Source organism: Chiloscyllium plagiosum, unplaced genomic scaffold (genome assembly GCF_037043375.1).
Source record: "Chiloscyllium plagiosum isolate Xiang-an unplaced genomic scaffold, Cpla_swu_hap1 HiC_scaffold_30, whole genome shotgun sequence".
Classification (NCBI taxonomy): Eukaryota; Metazoa; Chordata; class Chondrichthyes; order Orectolobiformes; family Hemiscylliidae; genus Chiloscyllium; species Chiloscyllium plagiosum.
Window position 1 is genome coordinate 24,508,982 of NW_028270168.1, and position 26,816 is coordinate 24,535,797.

A 26,816-nucleotide genomic window follows, 5' to 3' on the forward strand; every position below is an offset into this window, starting at 1 on the left:
TTATCTACATAGAGTTTAGCAAGGCCTTCAACAAGGTTCCACATGGTAGACTGGTTAGTAAAGTTAGATCGGATGGGATTCAGGGAGTGTTAGCTAATTGGATTCAAAATTAGCTTGATGGTTGGAGAGAGGTAGTAGAGGGTTGTTGTTCAAACTGGAGGCTTATGATCAGTGGTGTGCCGCAAGGATCTGTGCTGAGTCCACTGTTTATAAATTATATATATGATTTGGATGAGAATATCGGAAGTATGGTGAGGATGAGCTTGGCCAGCTGGAAGAGGGTGGTGGTGGATGGAATGTTTCAGGCCTTTCTTCCAGGAAGAAGCGGAAAGCCTTGAGACAATCCTGATGGTGGATGGACGTGTGAAGGAATTGCATGTTCATGGTAAAGAGGAGGCAGCTGGAGCCTGCAAGTTGGAAATTCTGAAACTGACAAAGCATCAGAGGAATCGCACATGTAAGTGGGAAGGGATTGGACAAGGGGAGAACAAAACGAGTCAAGGTAGGAAGAGATCAAGTCTGTGGGGCAAGAGCAGACGAAATCAATAGGTCTACCCAGGCAGTTCTGTTTGTGGATTTTGGGCAGGAGGTAGATGTGAGCTGTGTGGGGTTGGGAGACTGTGAGCTTGGAGGCGGTGGGGGTGGAGGGGATCGCCAGATGAAATGAAGTTGGTGACTGTAATGGACACAATGGACTGATGTTCCATGGTGGGGTCATGGTTCAGGAGGAGATAAGTGGAACTAAGAGCTAGTGCTCAGCCTCTCCAATGTAGAGACAAAACCCCATTAACCAACCAGGTTGTACCCTCTATCTGTCTTCACCTATCCCCACTTCACCACCCTGCACTCCTCACCCCCTGTATCTGCAGCTCCCCCTACACTCACCCCCAGTCATAGAGATGTACAGCATGGAAACAGACCCTTCGGTCCAACCTGTCCATGCCGACCAGATATCCCAACTCAATCTAGTCCCACTTGCCAGCACATGGCCCATATCCCTCCAAACCCTTCCTATTCATATACCCATCCAAATGCCTCTTAAATGTTGTAATTGTACCAGCCTCCAGCTGAAGGGTTACATGCGAAAAGCTATGTTCTTCAAACCTCCTGCCTATTTTGCAATGTAGAGGTCAGTCTGCCAGACTACAACAGCACCAACCTTATCAACAGGCTTAATTACAAAGTCAGGGTCGGATCTGAGAACATGGAGTTGCAGTCAGTTCATGGGGAGATAAGTCGGGATGGGTGGGGGTGTGTGGTGCAGAGAAATTGAGGTGACCAATGTCACATGGACAGCTCTTCACGAACACGTTGAGCACGGGTAAAAGGCCAGAGCAGGGCTAATGGACAGCCTTAGAATTGGCCAAAGGGTGTCTATGGAACGGTGAAGGTGGGGGAATGTTGTCCAAAGAAATGAGCATGGAGGTGAAGGCGAGGGAACAAGAGTTCAATACCATTTGATGCCTAAAATTAATTAAGGTGGGGACGTAGAGGGATAAAACTGAGACCTTTTCTGAGTCCAGACGGCTCACCATTCTGCCGCGACTGTCGGCACTAAAGCATCTGCGCGTGCGCAGTAGGGTCCGCACGGCCATTTTGAGCTGTCGGCGTCGTGTGTGGGCACCTGCCGGACATCAGGGTAACGTCACTCACTCTTTTAAAACAGAAATCTGTTCGTCCTCCCGATTGTAGGAGCACAGCTGCCAGGCCCTCAGCTCTCCGAGAATCCCGCATCTTGCGGGCTGTCTCTCTCTCTCCTCCCCCCCCCCCCCCAAACCAAGAACTTGGAACGTTTCCATGTGTTGGTTTTCAAAGCCTCCGAGTTGGTGAACAGGCTCGAAAGGTGACACCCAGTTTCCAAGTGACCCACCAAAATGAGGATGGCTTCACGCGAGCGGACTGGCCACGCCGTTTACTGTGACCACGGCTGTGTTGGGTACCCCCTGGGCTTTCTGTGACTGAGGCAAAAGTGAGGACTGCAGATGCCTGATTTTCCTGCTCCTCGGATGCTGTGGTTTTCCAGCACCCACTCTAATCTAAAGTTTGTGTGATTGAGTTTCACCCCTCCACAGTCTGTTCACTGTTATCTTTCACGCAGAGGGTGGTACGTGTATGGAATGAGCTGCCAGAGGATGTGGTGGAGGCTGGTACAATTGCAACATTTAAGAGGCATTTGGATGGGTAAATGAATAGGAAGGGTTTGGAGGGATATGGGCCGAGTGCTGGCAGGTGGGACCAGATTGAGTTGGGATATCTGGTCAGCATGGACGGGTTGGACCGAAGGGCCTGTTTCCATGCTCTACATCTCTATGACTCTATAACTTTAGGGTGTAGGTTTGCTCACTGAGCTGTAGGTTTGACATCCAGACGTTTCATTACATGGCTAGGTAACATCATCAGTGGCATCCTCCAAGTGAAGCAAAGCTGTTGTCTCCTGCTTTCTATTTATACGTTTATCCTGGATGGGGTTCCTGGGGTTTGTGGTGATGTCATTTCCCGTTCATTTTCTGAGGGGTTGATAGATGGTATCTAGATCTATGTGTTTGTTTATGGCGTTGTGGTTGGAGTGCCAGGCCTCTAGGAATTCTCTGGCATGTCTTTGCTTAGCCTGTCCCAGGATAGATGTGTTGTCCCAGTCGAAATGGTGTTTTTATTCCTCTGTGTGTAGGACTACGCGGGAGAGAGGGTCATGACTTTTTTTGTGGCTAGCTGGTGTTTGTGTATCCTGGTGGCTAACTTTCTTCCTATTTGTCTTACATAGTGTTTGTGGCAGACCTTGCATGGAATTTTGTAGATGACGTTGGTTTTGTCCATGGGTTGTGCTGGGTCTTTTAAGTTTGTTAGTTTTTGTTTGAGAGTGTTGGTGGGTTTGTGTGCTACTAGGATTCAGAGGGGTCTTAGTAGTCTGGCTGTCATTTCTGAAACTTTGATGTATGGTTAGGTGGTTAGGGTTTCTGGCTAGATACCATCTATCAGAGAACGAACAGGAAATGATATCACCACAAACCCCAGGAACCCCATCCAGGACAAACATATAAATAGAAATCAGGAGACAACAGCTTCGCTTCACTTGGTGGTCGCCACTGATGATGTTACTTAGCCAGGTAATGAAACGTCTGGATATCAAACCTACAGCTCACCGAGCAAACCTACACCCTAAACCTCAACCTGAGCTACAAACCTTCAAACCTTGCAAAAAGACTCTATAACTGTTGTGTGTTTATTTTGGTGCACCGAGGTGGCCTGTGAGTTTCACAGGCCAGTTAGGTCATTTGTATTAACCCACGATTTTGCAATCGCACATATTCCAGGCCAGACAAGAATAGCTGATTTACTTCTCTTTTTAAAAAAAGTCTTAAGTGAACCAACTGGGTTTCCACAACAACCGTCTAGTTTCATAGTTAATGTTACCATCGTTGAGGCTCGTTCTTTTTATTGTTAAAAATCACACAACACCAGGTTATAGTCCAACAGGTTTAATTGGAAGTAGACTAGCTTTTGGAGCGCCGCTCCTTCATCAGGTGGTTGTGGAGGACACAATTGTAAGACACAGAATTTACAGCAAAAGTTTACAGTGTGATGTAACTGAAATTATACATTGAAAAATACCTCGATTGTTTGTTAAGTCTCTCATCTGTTAGAATGGCCATGATAGTTTCACTTCTTTCATATAGAGTCATAAAGATGTACAGCACGAAAACAGACCCTTCGGTCCAACCTGTTCACGCTGAACAGATATCCCAACCCAATCTAGTCCCACCTGCCAGCACCCGGCCCATATACCTCCAAACCCTTCCTATTCATATACCCATCCAAATGCCTCTTAAATGTTGCAATTGTACCAGCCTCCACCACATCCTCTGGCAGCTCATTCTATAGATGTACCACCCTCTGCGTGAAAAAGTTGCCCCTTAGGTCTCTTTTATATCTTTCCCCACTCACCCTAAACCTATGCCCTCTAGTTCTGGACTCCCCGATATCAGGGAAAAGACTTTGTCTATTTATCTTATCCATGCCCCTCATAAGGTCACCCCTCAGCCTCCGACGCTCCAGGGAAAACAGCCCCAGCCTGTTCAGCCTCTCCCTATAGCTCAAATCCTCCAACCCTGGCAACATACTTGTAAATCTTTTCTGAACCCTTTCAAGTTTCACAACATCGTTCCGATAGGAAGGAGACCAGAGTTGCACGGAATATTCCAACAGTGGCCTAACCAATGTCCTGTACAGCCGCAACATGACCTCCCAACTCCTGTACTCAGTACTCTGACCAATAAAGGAAAGCATACCAAACGCCTTCTTCACTATCCTATTTACCTGCGACTCCACTTTCAAGGAGCTATGAACCTGCACTCCAAGGTCTCTTTGTTCAGCAACACTCCCCAGGACCTTACCATTAAGCGTATAAGCCCTGCTAAGATTTGCTTTCCCAAAATGCAGCACCTCGCATTTATCTGAATTAAACTCCATCTGCCACTTCTCAGTCCATTGGACCATCTGGATTCTGTTGTAATCTGCAGTAACCCTCTTTGCTGTCCACTACACCTCAAATTTTGGTGTCATCTGCAAACTTACTAACTGTGTACATCTTATGTTTGCACCCAAATCATTTATCTAAATGACAAAAAGTAGAGGGCCCAACACCGATCCTTGTGGCACTCCACTGGTCGCAGGCCTCCAGTCTGAAAAACAACCCTCCACCACCACCCTCTGTCTTCTACCTTTGAGCCAGTTCTGTATCCAAATGGTTAGTTCTCCCTGTATTCCATGAGATCTAATCTTGCTAATCCGTCTCCCATGGAGAACCTTGTCGAACGCCTTACTGAAGTCCATATAGATCACACCTACTGCTCTGCCCTCATCAATCCTATTTGTTGCTTCTTCAAAAAACTCAAATCAAGTTTGTGAGACATGATTTCCCATGCTCAAAGCCATGTTGTCTATCCCTAATCAGTCCTTGCCTTTCCTAATACATGTACATCCTGTCCCTCAGGATTCTCTCCAACAACTTGCCCACCACTGAGGTCAGGCTCACCGGTCTATAGTACCTGGCTTGTCTTTACCGCCCTTCTTAAACATTGGCACCACATTAGCCAACCTCCAGTCTTCCGGCACCTCACCTGTGACTATCGATGATACAAATATCTCAGCAAGAGGCCCAGCAATCACTTCTCTCGCTTCCCAAAGAGTTCTCGGGTACTCCTGATCAGGTCCTGGGAATTTATCCACCTTTAACTGTTTCAAGACATCCAGCACTTCCTCCTCTGTAATCTGGACATTTTGCAAGATGTCACCATCTATTTCCCTACAGTCTATATCTTCCATATCCTTTTCCACAGTAAATACTGATGCATAATATTCATTTAGTTTCTCCGCCATTTTCTGTGGCTCCACACAAAGGCCGCCTTAGTGATCTTTGAGGAGCCCTATTCTCTTCCTAGTTACCCTTTTGTCCTTAATATATTTGTAAAAACCCTTTGGATTCTCCTTAATTATATTTGCCAATGCTATCTCATGTCCCCTTTTTGTCCTCCTGATTTCCCTCTTAAGTATACTCCTCCTTCCTTTATACACTTCTAAGGATTCACTCAATCTATCCTGTCTATACCTGACATATGCTTCCTTCTTTTTCTTCACCAATCCCTCAATTCCTTTAGTCATCCAGCATTCCCTATACCTACCAGCCTTCCCTTTCACCCTGACAGGAATATACTTTTTCTGGATTCTTGTTGTCTCATTTCTGAAGGCTTCCAATTTTCCTACCGTCCCTTTACCTGCGAACATCTGCCCCCAATCAGCTTTCGAAAGTGCTTGCCTAATACCGTCAAAATTTGCCTTTCTCCAATTTAGAACTTCAACTTTTAGATCTGTTCTATCCTTTTCCATCATGATTTTAAAATGAATAGAATTATGGTCGCTGGCCCCATAGTGCTCCCCCACTGACACCTCAATCACCTGCCCTGCCTTATTTCCCAAGAGTAGGTCAAGTTTTGCACCTTCTCTAGTGGGTGCATCCACATACTGAATCAGAAAATTGTCTTGTACGCACTTACGTAAATCACAAAACTCTTTTTAAAAGTTACATTCTCAGGTTAACTGTAACAATTGGTGTCAGGCCAGATAAGATGTTGAAGGTGTTAGCCCCCATATTCTGTTGTCTGTGCCATAATGTTTAGACTGATACTAATCTAAAAAAATGATTAAGAGTCTTACATGGATTCATGGAACACAGGGGGTTAATACTTTCAACATCTTATCTGGCCTGACACCAGTTGTTACAGTTAACCTGAGAATGTAACTTTTAAAAAGAGTTTTGTGATTTACATATGAAAGAAGTGAAACTATCATGGTCATTCTAACAGATGAGAGACTTAAGCAATTGAGGTATTTTTCATTGTATAATTTCAGTTACATCACACTGTAAACTTTTGCTGTAAATTCTGTTTCTTAAAATTGTGTACTCCACAACCACCTGATGAAGGAGCAGTGCTCCAAAAGCTAGTGCTTCCAGTTAAACCTGTTGGACTGCAACCTGGTGTTTTGTGATTTTTAACTTAGTACTCCCCAGTCCAACATCGGCATCTCCAAATCTTTTTATTGTGGAGTCACTCATTCAGTTGAAATTCCACTAGCTGCCATAATACGTTTTGAATTTATGATTCCAATGTCTAGTTGTAGTCTGACAGTCTGGATTAATATTTAGTACAACTGGGAATACTCCATTTAGCTTTATTTGAATAGCTCCACCAAGCCCCTTCCATTATGTTGAAAGAACAAAATTTTGCAATAAAGGCAAAACGCTGGAAATTTGATTCTGTGATATTTTAAAATATGCAAAACAAATCCTTAAGTAAATTTTCTTTTTCTTTTTAGTTATTGCATTCACAATGGACAACGATGAAGCGAGCAACCAACCATTTGAATATTTTGAACTCAGTGGCATCTCATTTGCTTCACCACTACATTCACTAGAACAACTTGAGTGGCTGAAAGATTTTGAAATGGATCCAGATATTCCACTCATTGTTTCATATCCTAAATCTGGTCAGAATATATCATAATTGAGTATTATGTTATCTGATGTTGTTGCAGAATTAATTCTTTTAAAAGCGCTCTAGTTTTTTTTAGATTAGATTACTTACAGTGAGGAAACAGGCCCTTCGGCCCAACAAGTCCACACCGACCCTCCGAAGCGCAACCCACCCAGACCCATTCCCCTACATTTACCCCTGTCCCTAACACTACAGGCAACTTTGCATTGCCAATTCACCTAACCTGCACATTTTTGGACTGTGGGAGGAAACTGGAGTACCCGGAGGAAACCCACGCAGACACGTGGAGAATGTGCAAACTCCACACAGTCAACTGAGGCAGGAATTGAACCTGGGTCTCTGGCACTGTGAGGCAGCATTGCTAAGCACTGTGCCACCGTGCTGCCCCATGATCACTGGTTACCCTCCAATATATTGCAAAACACATTGAATAGATGTGCTTTTCTAAATGATATATCTCTCCACCCTGCAGGCTCCCTGCCTCTTTTCTTGATGAAGGGCTTTTGCTTGAAATGTCAATTTTCCTGCTCCTTGGATGCTGCCTGTCCTGCTGTGCTTTTCCAGCACTACTCTAATCCAGACTCTGGTTTTCAGCATCTGCAGTCTTTGTTTTTACCGAAATGATATATCATACAAATGATTTGTCATGTATTGTTGATAGATGTATTCTGGGTTTTGATGAAGCAAATAAACTTGCAACAAGTTAATATATAATTCATTGTCTCTTCTAAGTTAAGTGATGATTCAAAAAGTGTGGCGCTGGAAAAGCACAGCAGGTCAAGCAGCATCTGAGGAGCAGGGGAATCGACATTTCGGGCATAAGCCCTTCATCAAGAATGTGGAGAAGGGAAAGGGGGCTGAGAGGTAAATAGGAAGGTGGGAGTCAGGCAAGGTAGCTGGGATGATGATAGGTAGATGCAGGTAGGGGGGGTGATAGTGATAGGTTGGAGAGAAGGGTGGTGCTGATAGGTGGGAAGAAAGATGGACAGTTCAAGAGGCGTTGCTGAGTTGGAGGGTTGGATCTGGGATGATGTGGGGGGAGGGAAAATAATGAAACTGGTGAAGTCGACGTTGGTACCATATGGTTGAAGCGTTCCAAGGTAGAAGATGAGACATTCTTCCAGTCGTCGGATGGCTTAGATTTGGCAGCGGAGGCAGCCCAGGACTTGCATGTCCAAAGCAGAGTGGAACGGGGAGTTGTAGTGGTTGTCCACAGGACGGTGGGGTTGTCTGGTGTGTGTGTCTCAGAGGTGTTTCTGAAACGTTCCACGAGTTGGTGTCCTGTCTTCCCAATGTAGAGGAGACCACATCGAGAGCAGTGGACACACTAGATGAGGTGTTTAATGTGCAGGAAAATGTCTGCCGGATATGAAAAGATCCTTTGGAGCCTTGGATGGAGGTGAGGTGTGGGTGCACATTTTACATCTCTTGCAGTGGCAAGGGAAGGGGCTGGGAGTGGAGGGTGGGTTGGTGGTGGCAGGGGTGGTGGTGGTGAAGGGCTTTTACCCGAAATGGGTGGCTCAGTGGTTAGCACTGCTGCCTCACAGCACCATGATCCCAGGTTCGATTCCAGCCTTGGGCAATTGTCTGTGTGGAATTTGCACATTCTCCCTGTGGCTTTGTGGGTTTCCTCCGGGTGCTCCGGTTTCCTCCCACAGTCCAAAGATGTGCAGATTAGGTGAATTGGCCATGCTAAATTAACCGTAGAGTTAGGTGCATTAATTAGGGGGAAATGGGTCTGGGTGGGTTACTCTTCAGAGGGCCGGTGTGGACTAGTTGGGCCGAAGGGCCTGTTTCCACACTGTATAGAATCAAATCTAATCGATTTTCCCTCTCCTCGGATGCAGCCTGACCTGCTGTGCTTTTCCAGCACCAGTCTAATCTTGGCTGGTGGGGGGGCGTGGACCTAACTAGGGAGTCACGAAGGGAATGGTCTCTGCAGAACACGGATTGTGGAGGGAAATATATCTCTGGTGGCGGGTCTGATTATATGTAGTGGAAATGACGGAGGATAATGTGCTGTATCTGGAGATTAGTGGGCTGGAAAGTGAGGACCAGGGGGATTCTGTCCTTATTGCAGTTGGAATGGTGGGATTCAAGGTCAGAGGTGCTGGAAGAGGAGGAGATGTGCTGAAGGGTGTTGTTGATTGCATGGGTGGGGAAATTGCGGTTCTTGAAATAGGAGGCCATCTGGGATGTCCTGGAGTGGAATTGCTCCTCCTGGGAGCAGATAGGGTGGAGGAATTGGGAGTAAGGGATTGTGTTTTTATGTGAGGGAGGGTAGGAGGAAGTGTAGTCCAGGTAGCTGTGGGAGTCAGTGGGTTTGAAATAGATATCCTTGTTGAGTTGGTTGCTGGAGATGGAGAGGTCTAGGAAGGGGAGGGAGGTATCCGAGAAGGACCAGCTGATCTTAAGATCAGGGTCGAAGGTGTTAGTGAAGTTGATGAACTGTTCAGCCTCCTTGTGAGAGCACAAGGGAGTGCTGATACAGTCATCAGTGTAGCGGAGGAAAAGGTGGGGAATGGTGCCAGTGTACCTGCAGAAGATGAACTGTTCTATGCCCTTTTGAACTGTCCTATCTGTCTATCTTCCATCCTATCTATCTGCTCCATGCTCACTTCCAACCTATCACTGTCACCCCCACCTGCATCTACCTATTGTCTTCCCAGCTACCTCATTCCCCGCCCCCATCCCCACCCCAACCCTCCTATTGAACTCTCAGCCCCCTTCCACCCCTCCCACATTCCTGATAAATGGCTTATGCCCAAAACGTCGATTCTCGTGCTCCTCGGATGATCCCTGACCTACTGTGCTTTCCCAATGCTATGCTTTTTGATTCTGATCTCCAGCATCTGCAGTCACCACTTTCTCCAAAGTTAAGTGATGACATGGGGTAGATTGTTGCTCTAGTGTTTATTTATCAGCAAATAGGTACATTCTTAAGGTACATGTACCCTGTACCACAACACAATTTCCAAACCTCCATTCAGAATCTGATCAATTGGAGAGCTTTTATTTATCCTGAATATGACTTTCAATGTCAGAGGGACACACAACCAAGTGAAGGAAATTGCCAAACCAAGAATCTTCTCAGCCCTGGTCTGCTTCATGCTGAATCATCTGGATATTAGGATAAACTCAACATATAAATCACGGGACTGACTAGTGTATTGGTCTCAAAATTTCCCAGGATCCAATTGTCACCACTTTTAGCATGGTTTTTGTGCTTGCAGATATGAAGCAGCAGCAGTGTTGACTGCATCTCTCATTTGAATCCTGTCCTTCTGCCCTAACCTCACATTAGGTGTGTAAGTAAAACTCTTAACCCTGAAGTGAGAGTAGATTGGGCTGTAAATTTCCTGCCCCTAACTACCACAAGGATGTGAAGTACGAAATTCACTCTTGTTAAACAGGCCTAAATTGATGATCCTGTGTTTCAGAAACAACCCTTGAGAAAATTAGTTAAAAAGTATTAATATAATTTTGAAAGCAAAGGAAATGGCCCATGCTAGCTCTACTATGTTTTGAACATCCACTGAATTTCACTCAATCAATGAGAGGTAGTGTGCTGTTGGCACATTCAGAATAATGACATCCTCAGTGCTTTGATACCCCTGACAATCTTGTAAACACACAGTTGCTGCTTTTGACCTGCTATAATTAATAACGGAGTGCACAGGAATCTTACTAGATGCGTCAGCATTGAAGAAGCTCCCACACCAAAGTAGAGAAAATTAAGGTACTGTTTTTCAATTTGCTTTCATGATTATTTTTTATTCATATCATCTAATTCAGGAACTAATTGGGTGCAGCAGATGGCAAGTCTGGTTCTAGCCAATGGCAATATTGATTCCGTAAAAGACAAAATTCTCAAACATAGAGCTCCATGGATAGAGTTTGTTCCTTTCAAACCAGGTTACACTGACTACCAGCTGCTGACAACACACTTAAATTACCAGATGGTTCCAAGTTCTGCGAAAAACAGAAGGATGAAAGTAAGTTTTACAAAAATTTTCAAGTCAGAATCAAATGAGAGTTACTTAATATAATGTTGCCTGTAGTTATACTGACCAGTCCATTTTTTTTAAGAAAAAGTTGCATGATTTTTCTGGGTGAGGGTCTGGTTCAGGTCTTCAGAATAAGATCTCAAAATATTTTTGTCTTTATGGGAGATTAGTGAGGGCAGCATTTGTTGCTCATCCCTAATTACTTTTGAGAAGGTGATGGTAAACTGCTGTCTTGATCCACAGTAGTCCTTGAGTGTAAGGATACTTAGAAAAAAATCCCATACCATTCTTAGACTGTTATAGCAGCAGATTGATACCATTTCTTTGTTCGATGAGATATATTTTCCATTGCATAGACATCTAGATAATAATAATAATATCAATGGATATGAGGCCCTTGAGAGAAAATGGTTTTGATGGGGTGTTCAGCCACAATCTAGAATGGGGGCAACAGGCTCCAGGGACTGATTGACCAACTCCTGCTCATATGTCCCACTTTTATTCACTAGTGGGATGTATGTGGTGCTAGCTGTTCATTATTTATTGCCCCCTACCTTGTTGTCCTTGAGAAGGTGTTCGTGAGCTGCTGCCTTGAAATCTGCAGAAATCTGCATGCTGTAGGTTGACCCATAATACCCTTAGGGATGGAATTCCAGGATTTTGGCCCAGCAACAGTGAACAAATGTGAATATATATTTCCAAGTCAGGACAGTGAATGGCTTGGAGGGGAGCTTGCAAGAATCTAATGATCCCGTGTATCTGCTGCCCTTGTCCTTTCAGTTAGAAGTAGTTGTGGCTTTGGAAGGTGCTGTCTAAAGGATCTAAAAACCACAGCTTTGATTCTGACGACTTCCATAGTTGATTAATGTGATCATTAAGGTTGTGTTAAGTGACAATCAGCATTACAGTAGTCCCCTATATCCACGGGGGATATATTCCAAGACCTAGCACAGAAGCTCAAAACCACGGATAGTAGCGAACCCATTCATTTAGATGGGAAATTTACCTCCCTGGCAGCACCTAGTTCCTGGTTCTGTAATGTTCCATGTAATGTTTCGTCCGCGGTAAACCGCAGAAACTGACATCGTGGATAAGGCAGTCACCCTGTATTTACTTTTCTAACGGCCAACACAGGCAGGCTTGGATGAAGGACAGACTGAGTGGTCAGGCACAGTGGTTCAGTGGTTAGCATTGCTGCCTCTCAGCGCCAGTGACCGTGCCACTGACAGCGCCAGTGTTTGATTGCAGCCTCAGGTGACTGTGTCTGTGTGGAATTTTCACATTCTCCCCATGTCTGCATTGGTTTCCTCCAGGTATTTCACTTTTCTCCCACAGTCCAAGGGTAAAGGTTAGCTGAATTGGTCAAGCTAAATTGCCCATAGTGTCCAGGGGTGTGCAGGCTAGGTGGATTAGCCTTAGGGAAATGCAGGGTTGTAAGGAGGTGGTCTGGGTGGGATGATCTTTTGATGTTGGTGTGGACTTGATGGGCCAAACGGCCTGCTTTCACACTGTAGGGATTCTATGAGTGATTCTGCAGAAACGTGCTAGTTAGAGAAGTCTGCTCCTGGTGGGATAGGGAATACTGAGTGGGTGCCCTATAGAAGGGAGTTAAAATCATTACTATTATTTCAATAATGAGTTCAATCTTTGTGAAGTTTACTATTGATAGCACATTAAGTGGGGGAATGGAATTAAAGGAGCCCTGGGCAAAATTAACTGGAATAAATCAATGGAAAGGTCTAGATTCTTTTCATTCATTGATGGGACATGAGTGTCGCTGGCTAAACCATCATTTATTGCCCGTACCTAATTGCCCTGGAGAAGGTAGTGGTGAGTTGCTGCTTGGAACTGCTGCAATCTTCCAATGTAGAGATACATATGGTGCTGTTAGGAAGGGAATTCTAGTACTTTGAGGATAGTGGTGTTTCCATGCCTTGTCCTTCTAGATTGTAGAGGTAGGAGGTTTGGGAGGTGCTCTCAGAAGAGCCTTGGTGAGTTACTGTGGTGCATCTTGTCGATGACATTACTCATTATTTGTTGATGGTGAAGAGAGTGAATGTTTAAAATGGTGGATGAAGTGCAAGCCAAGTGGACTGTCTGTTCTGAATCATGTCCAGCTTCATGAGCATTGTTTGAGCTGCATTAATCTTGGAAAGTATGCAGTATTCCATCACATCCCTTACTTGGGTGTTGGAACTAGTGGATGCTTTTGGGGAGATAGTGGGTGAATTGCTTGGTGCAGAATTCCATTTGACTTGCTTTTGAAGCTGCTGTCTCTGTATGATTTGTCCAGTTCATTTTCTGGTCAATGGAACCTCCATGATATTAATAGCCAATATATTGCCTGTGGTCAGAATTGTCTAAATTAGGGAGAAAGGCTCAAAATACTTTGGAGAGGAGCATTTAAGTGTGTGCCTCAAAAATAAATTTCCACAATCAAGCATAATTGTGAGAGTAGTTCTTATACATACGTTAAACTGAAATTGGGATAAAGAATAACAAGTTTGAAATAGCAAATGATAAGTAAAGCAGCGAGGAAGTGATTCTTTTCACTCAAACATAGAAAATCACTGAAAAACAAGAATAAACCAGTCAGGTGCTGTGGGGGGTGTTTCTCACATGATGAATTAAAAATGTCCTCCATACTTAAATATCTTGTGATCTTGGGAACCTGATACATGTTTTTTCTTTCAAAAGCATGCCTTAATCCCAACACAAGGTGATAGTTATGTAAGATAGGTGCTTGCGCATTCTGCAAAAAGTTAGAAGAATCAGTTTAACAAAGGAGACAAGTAGAGAATCAAAAGAACAAGAATGAACAAGTGTGGAAAACTGATAAAAATGAAGCATTAAATTATAACTCCATATAGACTAAATTGAATCTACAACAGTTTGAAACTGAATTTTTGCTTTTATTTGATTTTCCAATGTAGATCATATATGTTGCCAGAAATCCCAAGGATGTGATTGTGTCATTTTACCACTATCATAATTGTCATCATTACTTGAAGACACCAAAGGATATTTCTGACTTTCTGGAGCAGTTTATTGAGGGAAATGGTAATATTTTGCAATTAACAGTTCTGTTTAGGTTTTACCAATAATGTTAATTGAGGAAAATCTTGGTTGAAACTTTCAGATGTGATTTTGAAGCATTCTGTTTTTTCATGTATTTGTTTTCAGGATGCGGATGAGCAGGTTGGGCAATCACTTATTGCTGATCCCTGATTGCACTTGACCTTCATCCCCTTCCTCACTCAGCTATTGTACTCTATGCTACTTTCTCCCCACCCCCACCCTCCTCTAGCTTATCTCTCCACGCTTCAGGCTCTCTGCTTTTATTCCTGATGAAGGGCTTTTGCCCGAAACGTTGATTTTACTGCTCCTCGGATGCTGCCTGAATTGCTGTGTTCTTCTGGCACCACTAATCCAAAATCTTGTAAAGGTAGTGCTGAGCCATCTTGTGGTGAAGCTAACGCAGGTCGTCTAATAGATGCGGCAAGCCAAGTCTGATGTGGGAGAGCCCTTGGCTGGCTAGCTGTTTAACAACTCTGCTGATCAAGCTGAGTGGTTCCCTCCCCTCTTCTGTCTGGAGTCAGACAGACATTTAACAAGTCACCCATTGGAGAGTTGGCTATGCAACCTCATGGAGAAAGTGAGGACTGCAGATGCTGGAGATCAGAGCTGAAAATGTGTTGCTGGAAAAGCCTCCTCTATATTGGGGAGACAGGCCGCCTACTTGCGGAACGTTTCAGAAAACACCTCTGGGACATCTGGACCAACCAACCCAACCACCTCTTGGCTCAACACTTCAACTCCCCCTCCCACTCCACCAAGGACATGCAGTTCCTTTGACTTGTCCATCGCCAGACCATAGCAACACGACGGCTGAAGGAAGAGCGCCTCATCTTCCACCTAGGAACCCTCCAACCACAAGGGATGAACTCAGACTTCTCCAGTTTCCTCATTTCCCCTCCCCCCACCTTGTCTCAGTCCCATCCCTTGAACTCGGCACCACCTTCCTAACCTGCGATCTTCTTCCTGACCTCTCCGCCCCCACCCCCACTCCGGCCTATCGCCCTCACCTTAACCTCCTTCCACCTATCGCATTTCCAACACCCCTCCCCCAAATCCCTCCTCCCTACCTTTTATCTTAGCCTGCTTGGCCCACTCTCCTCATTCCTGAAGAAGGGCTTATGCCCGAAACGTCGATTCCTTGGATGCTTCCTGACCTCCTGTGCTTTTCCAGCAACACAGCTATGAAACCTCATGGAATACTCTGCTAATGATGTCTTGTGAAGTTGACACATACTAGCTTTGGTCTATGAGTAATCTGATTCAAGCTGTGGAATCGGCATCTGCCATCTCGAGTTCCAGTGCAGGAAACACTGCATAAATGTTGTCTGGTCTTGATGTTTATTCTCCCATCTGTTATGATGTGGAGGTGCTGGTGTTGGACTGGGGTGGACAAAGTTAACAATCATACAACACCAGGTTATAGTCCGAAAGCTTGTACTTTCAAATAAACCTGTTGGACTATAACCTGGAGTTGTGTGTGTTTTTTTTAACCCTATCTGTCAATTATTCTTTGTTGCTCAAATACAGAGTTGAACATGGCACCAGGTTCCCTTTCGAAGGGTAGACAGTGTGCATCTTTTGTATCAAACACAACCCAATCCCAGCAGCAGTTCAGCTTGGTTCAAAGATTGTTGCAGCATCTTTAGTTGCCATACCTAAGCAGGTTCATGAGCAGTGTGTTTGCCCTCTGTCATGTTGGCTGTGTGATTCTCGAGCAAAGCAAAACATGCTTATCATGATGGTCCTCACAGGTACATGCATGTCAGAAAATGAAATACTTAAATAACAATAAATCTTTAACTTTGAAGGTTTGATCCACTCAGTTCAAGGAACGAACCAAGTAGTGGTGGCACTTTGACGGTGTGTTTATAATAATAAAGTAAGAGCCTGTTTAAGGAAAGGCAGTTATTTATGTGGGTGGTGCCCTTCAAGTTGCCTGCCTTGTACTTCCTTGTACTCACTGTCTATTGGCCACATCAGTGAACCCACTGGGTGCCCATCTTATCTGTCATGGCCTGAAGTACTGGTTGTTCCTGCGAGTAGCAAATGCTTATCTAAAGTACGCACGGTTGTTACAATGAGATTGTGAATAGCTTGTTATATTAGTTAGGGTTCCTTTGATCACTCCAAATGTTGGTTGGATAACTGATCATTTGAGAGCTCATTATGAAGGAACAAGCACTGATCAATATGGAATGCATGTAATTATCGGACCATAACTAATCAACCTAGACGTAACCTGGCAGCTTTGGTGACTGTAGTAAAGCTTGGGCTAGGTGCACTTCCTTATTATGGCTCATTTATATGTCTCTCCTGTTAATCCACTTTCTATGTTTACCATGGTGATGATGGGTAACAGCGAATCAGGGTTCACTTCTGGAGAGGGACCCTGAGAAACGGCTACCACAACCAAGGAATACAGGAAGTATGCAAATGACTAATTCCTGATTAGAGAGTTAGGGATGAGAAGTAACATTGCAGGTCATTTTTGGAGCCCTGTAATTGGAATGTTTGACTATTATAATCTTATAATAAATCTTATAACCTATTGGAGGGCAAGTTGGTACCCTGGACAATCATACTGGTTTTCACTGGCTGTATATTCTTTTGCACTTCATGTTTCTTGGTCAATTTTAAACTTTTTGCCTCATTCCCACATACTGCTCACTCATCGCCCTGTATTACTCTTGGCCTGTGGCTCATGTTATAAGACTCTGTTTCATTTGACCAGCAGCCCAGCCAGCAAAGCATTCAGAGTCCCTCCACTCATGCATGCTGTCTCTCATTGCTGGTGCGCACAGTGACCATGCCCTTTGTACCTCTCTCTCTGGGTCTAACAACTCCTTGATGTGACCTTGCTTCCATCTTGCCATGTTATAATCATGGTTGAATTAAATGGAGCTTCTGTGCTTTTATGTTCCACTTGGTATCTTATCATCAAGACCACAGTGGACAGCCATTCTGAAACCAGCAGAGACTGAAACCAGTGATGCAGGTCAAGTTTTCATTCCTGTCATGGATATTATTCAGTTTCTGTAGTCACACTATGTTTATAGGGTACCTACACACCAACCTCTCCAGCATTGGCAAGTTGGTAACTCAGGTTAGGGGCCACTGGTGCAAACTCCATTTGTTGGTGTCGAACTTGAGTGAAAATCTCAATGTTCCAAGGGCATTTTTCTCACCTATATAGGATTTGCCTCTGTCCACATGGCTGTGTGGTGTGGGAAGCTAATCTTGTCAGTTTGTACACTACCCATTCACTTCATTTTTGCTATTTTTCTCCTCCTGCTGGTAGCATTAGTGGCAGAGACTGTCCCTCTGTTGTTGTGTTGTATGTCTCCTAATTTGGGCTTCATTGATTCCAGTCCTACACCCTTTGCCTTACAAGCACCTTGACTAGAAAAGTTCATTAAAAACTTGTCTTTTCAAGTCTCACCATTCAAAGAATCTTGGTGGGTTACTATAATGTATCTTGTAGATTGTGGTAGCAGCCACACTATCACTATGTAATAGTATTGAGGTACTGAATGTTTAATGTTGTCATTGTGGTACCACTGTTTAGATTAGATTAGATTCCCTACAGTGTGGAAACAGGCCCTTCGGCCCAACAGGTCCACACCGACCCTCCAAAGAGTAACCCACCCAAACCCCTTTTCCCTCTGACTAATGCACGTAATTGACAATTTAAGCATGGCCTATTCACCTAACCTGCACGTCTTTGGACTGTGGGAGGAAACCGGAGCACCTGGAGGAAACCCACACAGACACAGGGAGAATGTGCAAACTTCACACAGACAGTCACCCGAGGTTGGAATCGACCCTGATCCTGTGAGGCAACAGTGCTAACCACTGAGCCACCGAGCCGCCCCTTATGGATGGTATTGCGTTGTTGGAGCTACGGTCATTCAGGCAAGTATTCCAAGAGATGACTTGTGCCTTGTAGATGATGGACAGGTTTTGGGGACTCAATGCCACAGAATTTCCATGCTCTGACCTCTTTTATCAAACTATTCTTGTCTGGTTCAGTTTCTTATCAATGATGACCTCCAGGATTTTGATAGGAGAGAAAAACCATTGAATCGCAATGGGAGTAGATTCTCTCTTGTTGAAGATGGTCATTGTCTGGCACCTACATGTTACAAAAGGTACTTGCCATTATTAGTCTAAGCTTGGGTCTTGTTCAGGTCTTGGTGCCTCAGTCTTCCCGTGGACAAGAAGTATCCAGGGATTGTAATGGTGGTGTTTGGGACTTTGACTTATCTTTCTGTGAGAACAATTATGTCAGACTGTTCCTTGACTAGTGTGTGGGACAGCTCTCTTGCCTTTAACACAAGCCCTAGATGTTAGAAATAGGATTGCCACCGCTGTTTTTGGTGCCAGGGCTTGTGCTGTCTGGTCCAGTCGGTTTCATTCCATTTTGACTTTTTACAACTGAGTGGCCTGCTAGGCTTTCCGAGGCACCGAAGAGTTAGCCATTTGAGTTTGGAGTCATGATAACGCCAGAGCAGTTAAGGATAGCAGACTTTCTTATCTGCCAGAAAGATTTTCGCAGCAATCAACGATGGTTTCCTGCTCATGAGTAGTGAAACTAGCTTTTAATGTCAGATTTATTATTAATTGAAATTAAATTAATCTTCGGTATGGGATTTGTATCCAGGTCGCGAAAAGATTGATTTGACATTGTTAGTGCAATGACACCAACATCTCCCCTAAACATGTTGAACAATTTGTAATTTGTTAAGAATTGAAATCCATCAATTGAAGATATTATTTCGAATCAAGTGAATGTAATGGTTACAAAGTGTCCAAAATATAATAACCTGAATGTGGTTTCAATAGAGACTATCAAACTTTCACTTAATACTATTATTTTTTCATCATTCATTTGTGGGACATGCCGTTGCTGGCTGGCCAGCATTGATAGCCCATCCCTATTTGCCCTTGAGAAGGTGGTGGTGAGCTGCCTTCTTGATTCGTGGCAGTCCACTTACTGTGGTTGACCCACAATGCTGTAGGGAGGGAATTCCAGGATTTGGACCCAATGACTGTGAAGGAATGGCGGTATATTTCCAACTCATGGTGGTGAGTGGCTTGGAGGGGAACTTGCAGGTGGTGTTCCTAAGTACCTGCTGCCCTAGTCCTTCGAGGTGGAAGTGGCTGTGGGTTTGGAAAGTGCTGTCCCAGGATCTTTGGTGAATTTCTGCAGGGCATCTTGTAGATAGTATACACTGATGCTACTGAGCGCCGGTAGTGGAGGGATTGAATGTTTGTAGATGTGGTGCTAATCGAGCCAGTTGCTTTGTACTGGATGGTGTCAAGCTTCTCGAGTGTTGTTGGAGCTACATCCATCCAGGCAAGTGGGGATTATTCTATCACACTTCTGACTTGTGCCTTGTAGATGGTGGATAGACTTTGGGTGACAGGAGGTGAGTTGCTCGCCACAGTATCTCTAGTCTTTGACCTGTTCTTGTAGCCACTGTGTTTATGTGGTGATTACAGTTGAGTTTCTGGTCAATGGTAACCCCAAGAATTTTGACAGTGGTGGATTCAGTGATGGCAAGACCATTGAATCTCAAGGGGTGTTGGTTAGAGTGTCTCTTACTGGTAATAGCAGAATATCAGAATCAGTCGAAGTACAGTTTTGAAATTTGAAGTTAGAAATACAAAAATTATCTTCTGCTATAAAAAGCCTGGAAAAAAATAGGTTAAATTTAACCAATTTGAATCTCTTTTAATTATCATTATATGTAAGGATTTAAATAAGCTCATTTTGAATATTTTAGTGAGGCTTTATTTTTGTACTGAAATGAATTAAACAATGTTTGGAATTTACAAAGAAGCATAGAATAGGAAGCGGTTATTGCGTGTTTCAGGAGATTCCAAGCACTCACAAGAATCTTAAAATTCAATTAGGTATGAAGGAAGAGCTGGTGAAGATTCATCTGTTAACGAGGCTATAACTAAAGACAAAGGTGGAAGACAAAGAAACAATTCAGAATGTTCAACAAAGTACTTTCCATTCAGAATCAAAGAAACAAAAAGAAAATTTACCTTTAGCTTTTGAGCAAATTAAAGGCTAATTTTATTTGAAACCGAGTTGTCAGGATTCTTTGCAATATAAGCTGAGTATTGAGTGTATTGGAAAGCAGCAAAGAATCATGAAGAATTTGATAAAAATAGAATAGATTTTGCTGTGAAACCAGCCAAAAATATAAAAATAGATTATAAGACCTTCTCTAAATATCTGAAAAAGATGAGAGCGCACCTGAAGTAAAAGTTGGTACCTTAAAAGCAGAGACATAAGAAATTATCATGGGGATTTGGTAGAGACGTTAAACAAAAGTTTTGTCTGTCTTCACATAAGCATGTGACATAGCAGAAATAGACAGTAACTTTGGGCTAATAGCTGTGAAGAACTTTCGGTAACTACAGAGGAACCTCGATTATCCAAATTTTGGATTATCTGAACACGATTGCAAGGTCCCGATGCTTGGCTAAACTATGTTATCCGGCATTCAATTATCCGAACAAAATACTCCCCGCCCGTGTTGTTTGGGATAATCAAGGTTCCTCTGTAGTAGCATTAGAGCAAAACTACTGGAGCAACATTACTGATTGAAATTCCACAATCCCCAGTATTGGATTGCCCATATCCTTGAATTGTAAAACAGCTGCAAATGGTTACACTGGTTGTGGCTTTCAACCATTTTTGAGATTCTAGAATGGTCTCAAAAAAATGGAAGTCAACAAATATAATAATTATTTAAGAGAGGAGTGAGAAATAAGACAAGAGCCACAAGTCAGTTCATTGACATCACTCATGAGGAAATTGCAGAAATTGTTACCAAGAAAGTCTTAATAATGCACTTAGAAAAGCATAGAGTGATTAGAACAAGTCATAATGGTTTTAAGACAGGGAAATCATGTTTGAGTAATCTTTTTAGAGTATTAGTGTATCTAGGAAACACTGGATGAAACATCCCATACAAGACATTAATACTTTAAGTAAGGGCTGATGAAATTGGGATGATTTATTGACCTGAATAAAGACTTGATTAACAGACGGGAAGTGAAGAGCAGGGATAAATGAGAAACTTTCAGGCTGGTTTCAGAAATTTTAAAACTATGTTTAATGTTGCCATAAACCTTTAATTTTCTGAAATTTTCTCACCATCCTCTAGAGTAAAAGAAAATTTAAAATGTGCCCTTTCTCCTGCCCCCATTCCTGAAGTGCAACAGTTGCAAATCCTGGTCTATCAAAAGCAGCAGATGCATGGGAGCACTGCCCCCGATAAAGTTTCCAGCAAGTTGCACTCCATCCTGATTTTGAATTACATTGCCAGTCCTTCACTGTTGTTCGGATTAAATCCTGGAACTCCCTTATAGCACTCTTGGTATACCTGCAGCTCAAAGCCAACTGGAGGAATGGGCATTAAGCACTGGCCTAACCAGTGACCCCCAAATTCAATGCAAGAATCTTTGTTTAAGAAGACCATCGCAGGCAGTACAGCGGAGATATGTTGGGTTGCTTCATCAAATGAGCGGATTTTCCGAAAAGTTGAATAAATTGTTTCTGGATTCTTTGGAGATCAGAGGAATGAGAGATAAACTCATTGAAACTTTCAAGATTATGATTGGACTTGGTGGGAGAGATACTGAGACATTTCCTCTGGTTACAGAACCTAGAATAACGAAGCACAGTTTCAGGACAGGGTGCTGATTATTTACAACTGGGATGAGAAATATCTTCACTGAAATAATTGAAAATCTATATTCCTGATGGTTATGAATTTGCCATCAATAATTTTATTTAATGTGTAAAGAGACAGATTTTTGGTCTGTTGGGTAATCAAGGGACATGGAGAGTTGGTTATGAGTTAAAGCCCAAGATCCGTAATGATCATTAGGGTCAGTAAGCTTTGCACAGTCAGGATGGTACATGTGGAGTGTCTAAGAATTTGGAGGCATCGTGGAAATTTAGTGCAAAGGGGAATATGTGCCTTTTGCTTTCTTTTTGATTGGCACATACTTTGAAAGGTTTTTTTTTAAAAACAGGATAAATTGAAGTCCAGGGTCAGGGACCCTGCACAAAAGACTAACATGACAGATAGTTCATTGGTTCATAAGTTCATTGGTTTGTGATAATTTCTAATTTAACTCTCTGTTATAGGTTACTTTCAAATTGAAGGTAAATCAGGGTAATATTGCCAGCGACAAACTAAAAGAACAGTATGAAAAATTTAAAAATCAAATTAAGATGAAGTAATTAAGATAGAGATGCTGGGCCAGGCAATGTGTTGTAATTGCACAATACGGGAGCTAGTGGATTCCATTATGGTTCACAGTGACCACATCAATTGCAAGCGTTGGCTGTTTGAGGAACTCCAGCTAAGAGTTAATGAGCTGGAGTCTGAGCTCGAAACACTGCAACATATTAGGGAAGGGGAAAAGTTACCTGGAAACTGTTTCAGGAGGCAGTCACAGCCCTTAGATTAACTATCTTAAATTTAGTCATTGGTCAGGGACCGGAGAGTGTGAGTACGAGCAAGGCAGGTCCAGGTGATAGTGCTGAAGGAGCCTCAGCCCTTGAGTTTGTCTTAACAGGTTTGAGATTCTTGCTCCCTGGATGGCTGAATGTGTGATCTGTAGGGAGGATATGCAAATTAACAAAAGCACTGTGGTACATGGAGCCATTCAACAGTGAGAGAAAAGAGAAATGTAGTTGTAATTGCAGATAATTTGTCAATGGAATTGACATTGATCTCTGGCTAGGATCAAGAGTCCTGAAGGCTGTATTGCCTGCTTTAGGATATCTAGTCTGGGTGCAGAGGAATTTGGAGTGAGGCGGCATGGTGGCTCAGTGGTTAGCACTGCTGCCTCACAGCACCAGGGTCCCAGGTTCGATTCCAACCTTGGGTGACCGTCTGTGTGGAGTTTGCACATTCTCCCCTTGTCTGCGTGGGTTTTCTCCGGGTGCTCCGGTTTCCTCCCACAGTCCAAAGATGTGCAGGCCAGGTGGATTGGCCATGCTAAATTGCCCATAGTGTTAGGTGCATTAGTCAGAGGGGAATGGGTCTGGGTGGGTTACTCTTTGGAGGATCGGTGTGGACTGGTTGGGCCGAAAGGCCTGTTTCCACACTGTAGGGAATCTAAAAAAATCCAGTTGTGGTCCATGTAGGTACCAATGAAAGCAGAAGGAGGTTCTGCTGAGGGAATATGATCATCTAAGGGCACAATTAAAAAACAGAGCCAGAAAGGTAATAATTTCTGGAGTACTACCTGAGCCACAAGCAAATTGGCACAGAAGCAAGAAGACTAAAGAGGTTAAGGTATGACTCCAAGATTAGCGTATGAGAAATAAGTTTGAATTTGTGGGACATTGGCATCAGTACTGGAGAAGGAGGGAGCTGTTCCACTGGGGTGGGCTTCGCTGAATCATGCTGGGACTGGAGTCCTGGTGAATCACATAGTTAGGGTTGTGCATAGGGCTTGAAACAAAATAGTGGGATGGGTGGCGGGTGGCAGTGGATTTATTGTACAGAAAATTATGGAAAAAGTTAAGTGGGGGAGGGCTCAGCAAAGGTTGAAGTTTCTTGAACAAGTAATAGAACAGAATATGGAAAGGGTCAGGAATCTAACTAGGCGTGGCAGATAAGGTGAATACTGTTGAGAAGGGGGACAAGCAATGCAGGACTGAAGGAGTTGAACTTAAATGCATGTAGTAAATGGGACTGCACGGGATTGGGACTCGGAATGAAGTATCCAAGGATATGTAGCCTTTTGAAAAGGTAGGCAGAATATGGAAAGGATCAGGAATCTAACCAGGCATGGCAGATAAGGTGAATACTATTGAGAAGGGGGACAATCAATACAGGACTGAAGGAGTTGAACTTAAATGCATGTAGTAAATGTGACTGCACGGGGTTGGAACTCGGAATGAACTATCCAAGGATATGTGGATATCCACAATAGCAACAAGTGATAGAGTAGGAAGGTGTACTGAGAGGCAGTATTACAACAATCATAAGGGAGCAGCTTGTGGTAGCACCCATTAGGGAACAGGCATTTCTCGATTTAGTGATGTGTAATGAAGCAAACTAGATTAGGGAGCTTAAGGTGAAGGGACCCCAGGAGACAATGACCGTAATATGATTGAGTTCACCCTGTAGGTTGAAAGGGAGAAAATTGAATCAGATGTAATGGCATTACAATTGGCTAAAAGTAACTGACATTAGGGAGAGGTTGGCCAGAGTTGATTGGAAGAGGAGCTTAGTAGAAAAAACAGTGGAACAGTAATAGTGGGAGTTTCTGGAGGTAATTTGCAAGGCAAAGCAGAAATTAGATTAGATTAGTTTTAGATTAGATTAGATTAGATTAGATTACTTACAGTGTGGAAACAGGCCCTTCGGGCCAACAAGTCCACACCGACCCGCCGAAGCGCAACCCACCCATACCCCTACATTTACCCCTTACCTAACACTACGGGCAATTTAACATGGCCAATTCACCTGACCTGCACATCTTTGGACTGTGGGAGGAAACAGGAGCACCCGGAGGAAACCCACGCAGACACGGGGAGAATGTGCAAACTCCACACAGTCAGTCGCCTGAGGCGGGAATTGAACCCAGGTCTCTGGCGCTGTGAGGCAGCAGTGCTAACCACTGTGCCACCGTGCCGCCCACAAATCTATCACAAGGAAGAAGAAACATATCAAGGGGAGCATGAAGCAACATTGGCTGACAAGGCAAGTCAGGACAGCCGAAAAGAAAAAGCATACAATGTGGTGAAGATTAATGAGAAGCCAGAGGACTGTGAAATCTTTAAAAATCAGCAGAAAACAACTAAAAAAGCTATAAAGGCAAGAAGATGCAAAATGAGTGTAAACTAGTTCGTAACATAAAAAAAAGCAAGAGATTTTTTAAAGATATCTAAAAGATAAGAGAGAGACAAGAATGGACATTGAATCACTTGAAAATGAAGCTGGAGAAGTAGTATTGGGAAGCAAAGAAGTGGCAGAACAGAATAGGTACTTTGTATCAGTTTTCACAGTGGAAGACCACCATTAGCATATCAGAACTTCGAGAGTCAGGGGGCAGAGATTAGTGTAATGGCCATCACTAGGAAGCTAGGAGAAAGTGAGGACTGCAGATGCTGGAGATCAGAGCTGAAAATCTGTTGCTGGAAAAGCTCAGCAGGTCAGGCAGCATCCAAGGAGCAGGAGAATCGACATTTCGGGCATGAGCCGAAACGTCGATTCCTGAAGAAGGGCTCATGCCTGAAACGTCAATTCTCCTGCTCCATGGATGCTGCCTGACCTGCTGCGCTTTTCCAGCAACACATTTTCATCACTAGGAAGCTTAAAAGTTTAAAGGCGGATAAGTCACGTGGATCAGATGGACTCCACCCCAGAGTTCTGAAGAAGAAAGCTGAGGAGATTCATTGTCATGATCCTTCAGGAGTCACAGGAATCAGGGAGGGTCCCAGAGGAATGGAAAATGTAACACCCATGATTAAGAAGGGAAGGAGGAAGACAACAGGAAATTATAGGCTGGTCAGCCTGACCTCAGTAATTGGTAAGATTTTGGAGTCTATTATTGAGGATGAGATTGTGGATTACTTGGAAGTGTGTGGTAAAATAAGGGGGAATCAGCACAGCTTCATCAAGGGGAGGTCATGTTTGACAAATCTGTTGGAATTCTCTGAGGAGGTAATAAGCAAGTTAGACAAAAGAGAGCCAGTGGAATGATTTGGATATCCAGAATGCCTTTGACAAGGTACCACACAGGATCTGCTCAATAATATCTGAGCCTGTGGTGTTAGGGGGAAGGTACTTGTATGGGTAGAGAACTGGCTCATTGACAGAAGGCACCATGTGGGGATAAAAGGGTCTTTCTTGGGATGGCAGCTGGTGACTAGTGGAATTCCAAGTGGGTCAGTGTTAAGACCACAACTATTCATATTATGCATTATTGATCTGGATGAAGGAACTGAGGGCATTGTTGCTCAGCTTGTAGATGATTTGCACAAAGATAGGTGGAGAGACTGGTAGTGTTGAAATAGCAGGGAGGCTGCAGAAGGATTTGGTAAGTAGGCAAAGTGGCACATGGAATATAATTGGGAAAGTGAGGTTTGCACTTTAGTAGGAAGAACAGAGGTTCAAAATGAGGAACATTTTTCCTGGAGCATCGGAGGCTGAGGGGTGAACTTATAGAGGGTTATAAAACCTTGAGGGGCGTGGATAGGACAAATAGAAAAGGTCTTTTCCCCGGGGTGGAGAATCCAAAACTAGAGGATATAAGTTTAAGGTGAGAGGGGAAAGATGTAAAGGGACCTAAGGGGCAACGTTTTCATGCAGAAGGTGGTGGATGTATGGAATGAGTTGCCCGAGGAAGTGGTGGAGGCTGGTACAATTACAATATTTAAGAGGGATCCGAGTGGGTATATAAATAGGAAGTGTTTAGAGGGATAAGGGCCAAGTGTTGGAAAATGGGACTAGATTAGGTTTGGATATATGGTCAGCATGGATGAGTTGGAACAAAGGGTCTGTTTCCGTGCTGTACATCTCTGTGACTATAACTATAAATCTGAAGCAAAAAACAACTTGAGAATCCTCGTTCAGGATTTTGTTAAGGTTAACGTGCAGGCTCAATTGACAGTTAAGAAGACAAATGCAATTAT

The 26,816-nt window shown here is 43.5% G+C and overlaps 1 protein-coding gene across 4 annotated transcripts in view; it reads left to right on the forward strand.

Moving 5' to 3' along the window:
- The first annotated feature begins 1,591 nt into the window (after positions 1-1,591).
- Positions 1,592-26,816, forward strand: part of LOC122563629 (amine sulfotransferase-like) — a 41,336-nt gene continuing 16,111 nt past the window's right edge. For 2 of the 4 annotated variants that reach the window (XM_043717612.2, XM_087976818.1), the window contains exons 1-4: positions 1,592-1,639; positions 6,871-7,041; positions 10,845-11,044; positions 13,990-14,116. In XM_043717612.2, coding sequence (XP_043573547.2) covers positions 6,885-7,041; positions 10,845-11,044; positions 13,990-14,116 — 484 coding nt within the window. In that variant the 5' untranslated portion in view covers positions 1,592-1,639; positions 6,871-6,884. Of the gene's footprint in view, positions 1,640-1,663; positions 1,970-3,000; positions 3,105-6,870; positions 7,042-10,844; positions 11,045-13,989; positions 14,117-26,816 lie in introns of those variants that run through there. The other 2 variants (XM_043717611.2, XM_087976817.1) reach the window with 2 other exon arrangements.